Source organism: Patella vulgata, chromosome 2 (assembly GCF_932274485.2).
Source record: "Patella vulgata chromosome 2, xgPatVulg1.2, whole genome shotgun sequence".
Lineage (NCBI taxonomy): Eukaryota > Metazoa > Mollusca > Gastropoda > Patellidae > Patella > Patella vulgata.
The window spans coordinates 51,624,101-51,636,526 of record NC_065880.2 but is presented as its reverse complement, the minus strand read 5'-3'; the positions used below and the strand labels follow the sequence as shown (position 1 = coordinate 51,636,526).

The following is a 12,426-nucleotide window of genomic DNA, read 5'->3' as shown; positions in this document are numbered from 1 at the left end:
ACTATACTTTAGTAGCGACATCGTCATTATTTGTTTCATCAGTTTTTCTTGAAATGCAACGGCATTCAGTCTGATAGCAACAAATCGGAGTTCATTCAGCGGTATTTCGGTTGCAAAACCATAATATCTAAATAAGTTGCTATAAAATATTCACGGGTTGGAATAGCAGGGACACGCGTTAGCGGTCGGCTAATTTTTATAAAATTTCTGATGGGGATCTTGTCCATTTAATTTCTTGTGTCCTTAGAATTGGTTCAGCAAAAGCTATTATGTAACAGGCAACTAGGCATATCTTCTTGTAGACTTATAAATAACGTTTACATTTTAGTCTTCCAAATGATAGTACCAAGTCTTTTTTGAGTTTTACTTAAAATCCCGTAAACCAGAGAAAAAACCCAATTCCTTTGTTGCGAGAGCCAATAATAATTTTGGAAATAAAAGTGTAGTATTATATGAATCTTGAAGACGAATACATTGATGTTGAAAATATATATATTGAAGGCGCATCCAGAGAAACAAATGCTAATAAAAACAAAATAGGAAAGCGGCTGGTTTATCGTTTAAAAGACCGATTTTAACGGGAGATAACTCTTTTGGGATTATTTTGAAGCTTTGCATTTACTTGATTCCTGCAACATATATACTCCCATCTTCAGTTATGGTAGAGATGCCGTGATAATATCGCCGTCTTGCAGGCATGATCTGAACACAGAAAATAGAGATTGATTATCGCTAGGAGCACTATCGACATTGTTTGTCTTCAGGGTGATAACATATTGATGGAAAATGCCATGGAAAATGCGTCATTTGTAAGTTTGATTTCAATGTATTTCTCGGAGGTAATCAGCAATCACACGTTCTTGTATCTAAAAATAAATCTACAGATAAATGGCGGGAGTTATGCAGGCTACATTTATATGTTGTTTTGTTGGTTAAATTTAGAAGATACAATTTTGATCGTTATTTTGTTAGGTCAGTTTTTAATGCATTCTGAATAACTGACACTAAACTGACATTTCAGTTTTGTATGATTGTAATTTCAGAATGTGACGAGGTTTAATTTAAAACCAATCTTATTCCCTCTCCTTAAAACAATGTGTGTGTGTGTGTGTGTGTGTGTGTGGTGGTGGTGGTCGTTTAACTTGGCTAAAAATAACATTGCCAGAAATGATTGTAGGGTTTGAAAGAGCTGCCAATAGTCTTTTTATCACATGAGTTTCATCTCTCTATGTATACACTTTTACCATTCTAAAATGCCAGATGCTTTATTGTTTTTAAGTAAATTCCATAGAATTCCAGCTAGTGATTTCAAGTGAATTCTGGTAATTAGTGTACCAGATTCACCATAGCCATTGTAAATATACTCAAAGCCATTAAAAAACGCAATGCCAAATTCAAAGTTTATTTACTGCGACAACTTTTAACAAATGTACATAACAATTGACAAAATTGAGATAACAATCATCTGTAGATAATTTCGGGAAAGAATTCACTACAAATGCACAAAACCGAAACGTCAGAGAACCATGAAACAAGCAGGGGTCAGCTGAAGTCAATTTAGGGTATGTCCAGCCTGAGCTCTTACACATGCCTGAAGTCGCCTTGGTACAGATGTCTCACTACACAATGTAGGATTGTTTGCTAATGATTTTGGAGTGCCTGTGCCAACTCTGTAACAGTTTGTAGTGGCACGGCTTGAGTTCGAACCTGTTATCCACGTTCATCACAAAGGTGTTCGATCGGGTTCATGTCGGGAGACATAGCAGGCCAATCCATAACACGGACATGATGATTGTTCAGAAAGCCTCTTGTCAACAGGGCCTAAAATAACGTGCTTCGAAATGAAAAATTCGTGCTTCGAAAATAAGAAATCCGTGCTCTGAAAGAAATGGCGTAAGGCTCTGAAAAAGTGTAAGGTAGTGATGCCTCCTGACCCCTAATGAGTGTTTCCTCTTGTGGTGGTCAGTTGCGAAGGTCAGATCAGATCAGTTGGCGCCCGATCGACTCCCTCGGAGTATCTGATCCGCTGCATCCTTCACCGTCATTTCACTTTGACTTTATTTTTGACATAATTTTCACTAATTTTCGGTATTATCTGTGATCTTAAGTATTGAAATAAAGATGGGAACCGGAGCTTAATCCACCGGACACAGAATCTGTGCTACAAGAATTTAACCTTATTTTAGGCCTTGCTTGTCAACCTGGCAGTGTGGGGTCGTGTGTTGTCATGCTAGAAAACCATCTGTCGACGGACGCCATGTTGAGCCAGCAATGGAAGCAACACCGGATGAAGCATGGACCACCACCAACTGGGACCGGAAGTTGACGCTGATAGCGACCCAACCATGATGCCACCTCCCCCGTAACGATCCCTTTCCAGCATGCAGTTACGAGCAAAGCGTTCATGTCAACGTCGTTAGATAAGGTGACGACCATCAGGAAAACTGAGGTTGAATTGGGATTCATCTGAGAAGATGATATTTCGCCATGGTGTGTTGTGCAGATACCCCTGATTTGCGGCCCATTGCTGTCTGGCAAGTCCATGACGATGCAAAAGGATTTGACCTTGGTAAGGTCGACAGCAGCGTAACCAAATAGCAGCCAGACGCCTTCGGACTGTTTGAGGGCTGATCTCACGTTACCGTGTTCCAACAGTTCCCCTGGCAGTAGCAGTAGCTGACTGGGACCTGTTGCGCAGATGCTGTAGTCGGATGTGGCGATCTTGAGCAGCGGTTGTTACAGGTCTCCCAACAGGTTGGGGTCGATCGGCAACTTTTCCAGTGGCGTGGAAGCGTTGTCTGAGGCGAGCAATGGTCAATGGGTGGACATTAAAGTGTCTGACGACGGCTACCTGTGAAGCCCCCTGATCCAGCATGCCAATAGCTCTGTTCCTGTTTTCTTGTGTAAGAAGTGATGAATGTTGAAAATTTGATCTGCATTTAAAGGGCCAGAGTGCAGGGAATGCACGTGCAAAATGTGTGACATATGGGACTGCTTAAAATCGTGAAAAAAGACAAGTGTTGCGTTTGCACGAACAAAGTTCATTACCAAGAACTGATATTTATTGGGTTCAAACCCAGAACTCCACAAAAAGAGACCCATCACAAGTGTGACCTATGTGTCATAAGATAGAAAAGCCTAACAAAACGTTTACCAGAAATATTTCATGAATTAGGCATTGCGTTTTTAATGGCTTTGAGTGTAGATGCACTTATGGTAAAGCCTGGTGTTCATCTCATTATTCTCAAAGAGTTGGGATGCATTGTGAATGTAATGTTGGATGCTAATTAATTCAATATACAGTGTTACCAAATTTTCCATGTCTCATGTATTATCCACTGTGGATCGCAATTATATGTGCAACAACTTGGTGTCATTTTATAAGATAAAAGCCCAAACTAACCCTGTCTGCAACATGTGTGTCTGTACAGTGAATACATACACTACTGTATTGGAAACTAAAATGTGACCAGTTCTGGATAAATGAGGTTCATGTCCTAGTCTCCTAGCTAATATCTGAGATAAGGCACAAAATGTTAAAAAGGAAATAAATGTTTTTTACCGGTTTCCCCACGCATTTATCTTACAAAATGACTTAATTTTTATATCCGAAAAGTGGGAAAAGATTGCTGTTTTTGGTTGGTGTTGGTTACCATGGATTTCAGTAATTTTCAATCTCTTTTTTAAATATGAATGTTAGGGTGTATACCAAATTCAAGGCTAAATATCTTGATCATTTATTGTGATAAATGCATGTCACAGATCAATTTAAAGGTCTTTAAATAATTGTGTTTTGATTTTGTGACGCATATGTCTCATTTTGTCGGATGCATGGTATATTGCAATACATCCTGCTCTAAAAGTTGTCTTACCAAAAAGCCCAGTTTGAGCTAATATGTCATCAAACTCTATTTCATTCATTCATTGTTAACAAAAAGTAACATATGGGTCAAAGATTATCCAAAATGACAAATCTTAATGTGGTCATCTAAAGTTTTAATTACTTTTTACTTTTTTCTCTTAGGTCAATAGAGGAAACCTAAATGATATTTGATTTCTTTCCATGAACATCATATAGCCAAATTGGGATCTAATCTGGAATTACCAGAATTCATGTGACCATCTAAAGTTCCCATTTAATGATTACTTTCTATGGATTTCATGCCACCATCCTTTTTCTCTTAGATCTTTAGCGGACACCTAAACGATATTTAATTTCTATTCACGAACATCATAGCCAAAATGGGATCTAACCTTCGTTTTTAGTTGCCTTCTGGCATATTGGAGCTTCAATCCAGCGTTCCAGAAAAAGACCCACAATGGAAATTGTTATGTTTGTAATAGAATTAGACAGCATCATGGTATCTGTAAGATAAAGATCAGGATACTTTAAATGTATCAATAGTTATTTTTATCCAACCAGATCAATGTTATCGTGAACTATATGTAGTGACTGTCTTTGTATTGGTAAAACAATACTACAGCACAATAGAAAAGAAAATCTCTACTGAAGAGAATACAGCAGGTTGTTAGCTTTCATTAACATAATCACATTTTCTTTGACAATAATTGGTTTAGAAAACTAATTATTAATAATTAGAAATTATCATTAATTAATTTTTTTATGATTATGATATTATTTTTCAGATTTTGTATCCAAAAATATTTGAAGAGAATTCAACTTCCTACATTGTTAAAATCAAGTATCCTGATTTGAACGTTTGGATGGAGCAAGTGGTTGGTTGTTTTACTTGGGCACCAACCAATCATATTTTGTTTCAGATAGGAAACTCTGCTCTTGGTATAGGTCTGCTTGCACCAGATACTACCTATGGTCTCCTAAGTTTACATGGACTTTTTACATTAGGTAAAGCAGTTTATTATTTTGATAAACTTTGTTTTCCTGAATGACTCAGCTACAAACAATGGAATAATAGTAAAGTTTCGAGAACTATGCAGTCAAGTGAATGGATCCAAAGTCCACACACAAGGGCCCATATTGTCAAATAAGCTGAAGGTTCCCACAAGCTTGTAGGGCATTAGTTTATTATGTCCCTGGCATTTATGCAGTAAGAAAATAAAAGGCCCAGGGATGCCATAATCATTGTAAATACAATTGAGTTAAATCTTTATGTTTACACTCAATAGAAGAAGGTGTGAGGTGTTGGTGGAAATTGAAATGTTATATGTATGTTAGAACATTACTCTAGATTCTTTATATATCTTCTGTATAAGTTTATTATTCAGAGTAAGAAATAATGTATTTATTTAGAATCATAGATTATTTTCAAATAAATAGATATATTAGTAGTCTTGTAATCATTTATGTTAGGTTCTGGGGTGGTCATTTCATAATTTTACACAGATCTTTTGCCGGCATGGATTTATAGTTCTCGCTAAAGTAAAGGATTAAAAAATTATTTTCTGATCATAGTGAAGATTTATGATTTTATTGTATCTCTTTCAGGATTTTTGCTGTTATCAATTTGGTCATGGGTAATACTTTGTGCTCCAGATTTCTTTTCATGGAACTTTGCATTTATGATAATGAATGCTGTTCAGACTTTGTTTCACATGTACCATATAAGACCAGTCAGGTTCTGTGATGAGTTAGAGGATTTGTATATTGCTAATTTTGAACCGCTCCGTGTTTCAAGGTAATATTTTTTTGTATGATACATTTACAAGTTGTCTTATTGAAGGAAATTTCCAGGAAAAAATTGTACTCCGAAAATACTTTGATTTTTAGAGAAAAATGAACATTATACCATGGCCCTGCCAAATACTTTTGCTGGTGAGAAATTGTATCTCACATGCTCCCACATTGATATGTGGTCATACATTTTCAACCCGAGCTGTTTGTACAGTGTCCACCCATCAGTCATTCCATTCCATTCTACAGACTATTTGGAAAATTTATATTCAAAGTTTACATAGTTAAAACAAAGAAGCCTATTAATTTTCTAGATTACTTTGTAAAATCTTGCGAGAGCTATTAATAACAAAACTTATCATTTAATCCGTTTGAAATTGGTATGCATTGTCAAGATTAATGAGATGAGGACACCTATTGAACTTAAACAGTTTTAATTGATTACAGCTAGTTATGACCCTTGATCACTTTGTAGAAACTTGTGATTATTAGAGTAGGAGAAAGGTCAAAAAGCCTGTTAGATTTAAAAATTTCTATTTGTCGCTTTAAGAAACTGCACAACAAAATACACACCTAGCAAACCACACAACAATATATAGTAAGTACAATTGCATACACTATCATATCATACACATTATTGGAATATTGTCTTAGGATTAATAAAAAGGTTTGTTTTAAATGCTAGGTCTAGCTTTAAGAAGTTGGTATGTGCAGATTACTGTACTATGATGACGTTACATGAAGGTGAATCATATTGTACCCAGTCTATAACTAAAACAGATAAACTAGGTTTACTTATATCTGGTGTGTAAGTATCTATTATTATCATTATATTATATAATTATTAACTTGTAATTGAGATAATTAAGCGCTCTTGTCTATTTGATGCTTGCATTTGTTTCATAAGTTTTTCACGGTAATTTCATTTGACAATAATATTTTATTATACACTGCAGAATGTCATTTATTATACATGTACATTAATATTTTTAGTATGAGTGTTTACTGTAACCGAAATTTTCTACATCACATCAAGGCGAAACAGTTCATAGATTCACCAGAATTTGAATCAAGTGTAACAGGAGAAGAAAAGTTTCAGGTATAGTCATGGATTCTCTCAAATACCTAGCTTCTAATTTTAATGAGTTATTGTCCCCCGCATTTCGATTAAAGCAGGGGACTATTAAAATGGGTCTGTCCGTCTGGTCTGTCTGTCTGTCACACTTTTTAGGACACAATAACTGAGCTAGAATGTTCAAACTTGGTGTAGATGTTTATTAGGTGAATGCCATGATGGAGTTCGAAGATTAACATTTTCTGCTTCGGGTAGGCAGAGATAAGCAATTTGATTGGTTGATGCATTGGGAAAGAACATATGGTTCAATTTTATTTCAATAATTTGCTTGAGCATAGTGGTCTTTAGCAGTGCAAGGCCAGTGAAAACCCACAAGGTTGGACAGGCAATCCTACTCCTTGCCACATACAACCGGGGAATCAAAACCATGCCAGTTGATGCAATGACAGACCATCACCCCCCCCCCCCCCAGTAAGCGGAGATAAGCAATTTGATTGCTTGATCCTTTGGGACACGTTTATTTTAGTTCTAATTAAGTGAGCGTGATACAGAATTCAGCCCTGTCACAGTTCTGCCAATCCCAACAGCTGAGGTGGTGTGAGTAGAATCGTGACATATTTTAAGTACCGGTTACGGTAACAAATATATATTACCTGTTATGATTGGTTGTGAAAATTCCCACTAAATCTAAGCAGAGCTAAGCAATTTCATTGGTTTCACGCAAGATAACATTGATTGTAACTGATGGAGAGTGATGAATCTTAGTGTATAGTTTCGTTACCACTTGACTGAGTTTGATCATGAACATTTTATGCTTAGACTAAGTATAGATAATCAGTTTGATTGCTCAATACTTTTGAAAAAAGATAAATGTGCAATTAATCAATATGTCATCTATTTATTTTGGGATTTTGGCGGGGGACATCAGTATCATTGTTGGCCTCTTTCTAAGATCCCATGATGTTGGTACAGTCTTAACTGTGTGACTTGATTGACCCCCAAAACATTAAACTCATCAAGGGGCATTATTACTCATTTAACATCTATTGACACCAAGATTATATTTCTTTTAATAAATCCTATCATGACCTGCTGACATATACTGTTGAACAGAACAATTTATTAGACATTTATATAGACGTGCAGTGTTCGTCGTATAAGTATTTTTGTATCAATCTATTCCAGGTATCTATTGTAGCTGGCTCTTCATGTAGATACATATTTTGGCCCAGACAAAGTTTGGAATATCTTCTAATTAAAGAACCATACTTAGCTTATGTGATGAGTGTTCTTTTAGGCAGAGACATTACCAATAAACTTTATGCCCTTAATGAAAAGGTAAAAATAATTTTTGATGATTATAGGGTGTTGGTAAAATTTGCCCAAAAGTTATAAAAAGGATAATGCATAAAATCAACATTTTGTACAGTGTTTCCTTTATTTTACAATGTAAATGATAGAAAATTATAAAGATTTTATTGAGTGGTGTTTTTATACGCCCACATTTTCATGTGGACGTATATTGTCGTCGCCCCTGTCCGTCCGGACATCTGGACGTCTGTTCGTCCATAATTTGTTTGTGGACACTCTACAGGTCACAATTCTTATCCGATTTTGACGAAACTTGAAATATAGGTTTATCTCCAAAAGATCTCGGCTGCTTTCGATATTGGCATGTATCGGATCGAAACTTCATGGATTATGGCCCCTGTTTGTATGAAAAATCATGTTTTTAGCTTGTGGACACTATAGAGGTCACAATTTTTATCCGATTTTGTTGAAACTTGACATGTGAGTTGATAACCCAAAGATCTCGGTTCATATAGATATTCGCGCATATCGGACCTTAACTTCCTGAATTATGGCCCCTGATTGTACGAAAAATCACGTTTTTAGCTTGTGGACCCTATAGAGGTCATAATTTTTATCCGATTTAAAAAAACGTATAATTATATCACCGTTACAACCTATGGACGACTGAGTTTGAATTTTGTGAAAATCGGCCCAAAATTGACAGACAAAATGGCCACCGTTTGTTCTCAAATAGCGTAAAAATATGGTATATCAAGGTTGTGGACCCTATAGAGGTCACAATTTTTATCCGATTTTGTTGAAAATTGAAATGTAAAATTATAACCCAAAGATTTCAGTTCCTTTCAATATTCACACATATCGGACCGTAACTTCCTGAATTATGGCCCCTGATTGTAAGAAAAATCGCGTTTTTAGCTTGTGGACCCTATAGAGGTCATAATTTTTATCAGATTTAAAAAAACGTATCATTATATCACCGTTACACCCTAAGGAAGGCTGAATTTGAATTTTGTGAAAATCGGCCCAAAATTGACAGACAAAATGGCCGCCCTTCATTCTCAAATAGCGTAAAAATATGGTATATCAAGGTTGTGGACCCTATGGAGTTAACAATTTTAATCCGATTTTGTTGAAACTTGAAATGTAAGTTTATAACCCAAAGATCTCAGTTCCTTTCAATATTCGCGCAATATCGGACCGTAACTTCCTGAATTATGGCCCCTGATTGTACGAAAAATCGCGTTTTTAGCTTGTGGACCCTATAGAGGTCATAATTTTTATCAGATGTAAAAAAACGTATCATTATATCACCGTTACACCCTAAGGAAGGCTGAATTTGAATTTTGTGAAAATCGGCCCAAAACTGACAGACAAAATGGCCGCCCTTCATTCTCAAATAGCGTAAAAATATGGTATATCAAGGTTGTGGACCCTATGGAGTTAACAATTTTAATCCGATTTTGTTGAAACTTGAAATGTAAGTTTATAACCCAAAGATCTTGGTTCCTTTCGATATTCGCGCATATCGGACCGTAACTTCCTGAATTATGGCCCCTGATTGTACGAACAATCGCGTTTTTAGCTTTTGGACCCTATAGAGGTCATAATTTTTATCCGATTTAAAAAAACGTATTATTATATCACCGTTACACCCTAAGGACGACTGAGTTCGAATTTTGTGAAAATCGTCCGAAAACTGACAGATAAAATGGCCGCCCTTCGTTCACAAATAGCGTAAAAATAGGGTATATCAAGGTTGTGGACCCTATAGAAGTCACAATTTTTATCCGATTTTGTTGAAACTTGAAATGTAAGTTATTAACACAAAGATCTCGGTTCCTTTCGATATTTGCGCATATCGAATTGTAATTTCCTGAATTAAGGCCCTTGATTGTAGGAAAAATCACTTTCTTCTTAGCTTGTTCTCTATCCATCTCTCGAAAATGTGGGCGTATCCTGCCTGGCAGCCGCTGGTTAGTTTGTGGATTCTCTAGAGGTCACAATTTTTTATCCGATTTTAAAAAACGTTTAAATATATCACTATTCCACCATAATGAAGGGGAAAATCAACTGCCCGAGAAAAAGTCCACTCTTTGTACCCAAATTGTGTAAAAGTATGTAATACAAAGGTTGTGAACCCTCAAGAGGTCACAATTTTTGTCCGATTTTGATGAAACTTAAAATATATCTTAATATCCCAAAGATCTCAGTCCCTTGCAATATTTGCACTTTTCTGGATTATGGCCCCTGATAGTACGAAAAATCGCTTTTGTTTTTAGCTTGTTCTTTATCCATCTCATGCAAAATGTGGGCATATCTTGCCTGGCAAGCGCTGATTTTCCATTTTCAGAACTACAGATAATACAAAACAAGCCAATTCTACTAGTTCTCCATTTAAGACAGATTGAAAAATTCAAATTAATTATTGATAAAAAAAAAAAACACTCAAAAACATTTGACTTTAAGAGATCAAAGTAATGATGGACAGGTGCAATGATAATATACATGTGGAATTGTGAAAAGGTGTTTGTAAAATAGGAGTTCCAAAAACAAACAGATAGTGATTATGGTAAAATTTATTTGAATATAAATTTCTGATTTTTTTCCATCAAATGTACTGCATAAAATTTAGCTGCTATTGTTTTCCACTGTTGATCAGCATTTGTAAATGGTATTCTGGGATTTTAATTTGCCTTAAACAATCTTTATTGTGGTTTAATGGCATCTTAACTAATCTTTATTGTTCATACAACAATATTTATTGCTTGATGATTCACTGAATTAGGACAGCATTTTTCTATTTTACACTTATTTACTTTGTTTGTGTGTGTTATCGGTTTGGTTTAAGTTTAAAGAATAAGTTCTGGCATTTGGAGTGTGAGAAATGATTTTCTATGGTTAATGGAACAAGAACTCTTGCACACACGTAAATATAGGCTGCCAGACAACGAAACATGTGCTCACAGCACCTAAATCGTCCGAGCAATCAACTAGGATTGTCGCATATTTATTCTGTTGTAGGTAATGTGAGCTTTTACAAGACACTGATATCAATTTCAAACAGGTCGGATGATAATTTTTGTTGATAGAGTGTTCACAAGGTTCAATAAAGTGAAACAAGGACCATAACTCTCGAAGTTATTGATGGAAATTGCTGAAATTCAATAGGCTTCTTCATTTTACTAATGAGAATAATACCTATGAATTTAATACAGATGGGACGATAACTTTTGTCATTAGAGAATTCACAAGGGGTTCAAGGACCATAACTGTAGAAGTTATTTTAAAGGACAATATTGGTGTCAGTCATTATCACATATGTGATAGAACTAATTAAACACGTTCCAAATATAATTTTAACACAGAGATCATTGCTATGATAGCTGAGTAATACAGGTTTCCTGAATCGGAAGTGATGAACGCCAAAAGAAAACATGAGTCATCCCTCTATATAACTGACTGAAGGGACGAGTGATAACAGATACATGGGCGAATTTCTGCTCACTAATAATTCCTTCCAAGACCAAAAGTTGTTCTGTGAGAGGATATCTGACAATTCATAAAAAAAATTGACTGCCACTAGATAAGTGAACACGAAAGAAAAACGGAAAAAGTCTGTGCATTACCATGTTTTTATAAGGTATAGAATGAATATAAACAAGGGAATGTACGGACTATTTCTATTTATCTCGTGTTCTCTTATCTAATTATGACATTCAATTACTTTACTGAATTGTCAGGTATCCTCTTACAGTCCCATATAACAACTTTTGGTCTTTAAAGGAATTATTAGTGAGCAGAAATTCGGCTGTGTATCTGTTATCACTGGTCACATCAGTCAGTTATATAAAGGGATGACTCGTGTTTTCCTTTGGCGTTCGTCACTTCCGATTCAGGAAACCTGTATTACTCAGCTATCGTAGCAATGATCTCTGTGTTAGAATGTGTTTAACCAGCTCTATTCTTCTTTTTATTAATGATAACTTTAGTTGTTAGAGCATTCACAGGGTTCATCAAAGTGAAACAAAGGCCATAATTCTAGAAGTAATTAACAGAAATTGTTGAGATTCAATCTAAATAATGTTTTTAAATTATAATGTTTTTACCGAGAAGAGAAAAACAAAGTCAAATATATAATTGAACAATCAAAAGTTTCCTTCTACAAAGAAAAAATTCAAAATAGTGCCAACAAACAGAAAGAACTATTCTGTGTTGTTAATAAACTGAAGAGTTTGCAAACTTCTTTTCCGATAAAATAACTCTTATACGAAAAGAACTTGATAAATTTAACAATTCATGTAATTATTTACCCAAATATGAGACACCAACGGTAGTGTGCATTGAAAATTTCAATTTAGTTAGCAAATCTGTTGTTTCAGATATT

The 12,426-nt window shown here is 35.3% G+C and overlaps 1 protein-coding gene across 3 annotated transcripts in view; it reads left to right on the top strand.

Moving 5' to 3' along the window:
- The first annotated feature begins 649 nt into the window (after positions 1–649).
- The window catches only part of LOC126810955 (popeye domain-containing protein 3), an 85,739-nt gene continuing 73,962 nt past the window's right edge, over positions 650–12,426 (top strand). For all 3 annotated transcript variants that reach the window (XM_050536391.2, XM_050536386.1, XM_050536392.1), the window contains exons 1-6: positions 650–809; positions 4,648–4,867; positions 5,468–5,657; positions 6,339–6,461; positions 6,647–6,752; positions 7,914–8,066. In XM_050536391.2, the coding sequence (XP_050392348.1) occupies positions 780–809; positions 4,648–4,867; positions 5,468–5,657; positions 6,339–6,461; positions 6,647–6,752; positions 7,914–8,066 (822 nt within the window). In that variant the 5' untranslated portion in view covers positions 650–779. The remainder of the gene's footprint in view (positions 810–4,647; positions 4,868–5,467; positions 5,658–6,338; positions 6,462–6,646; positions 6,753–7,913; positions 8,067–12,426) is intronic.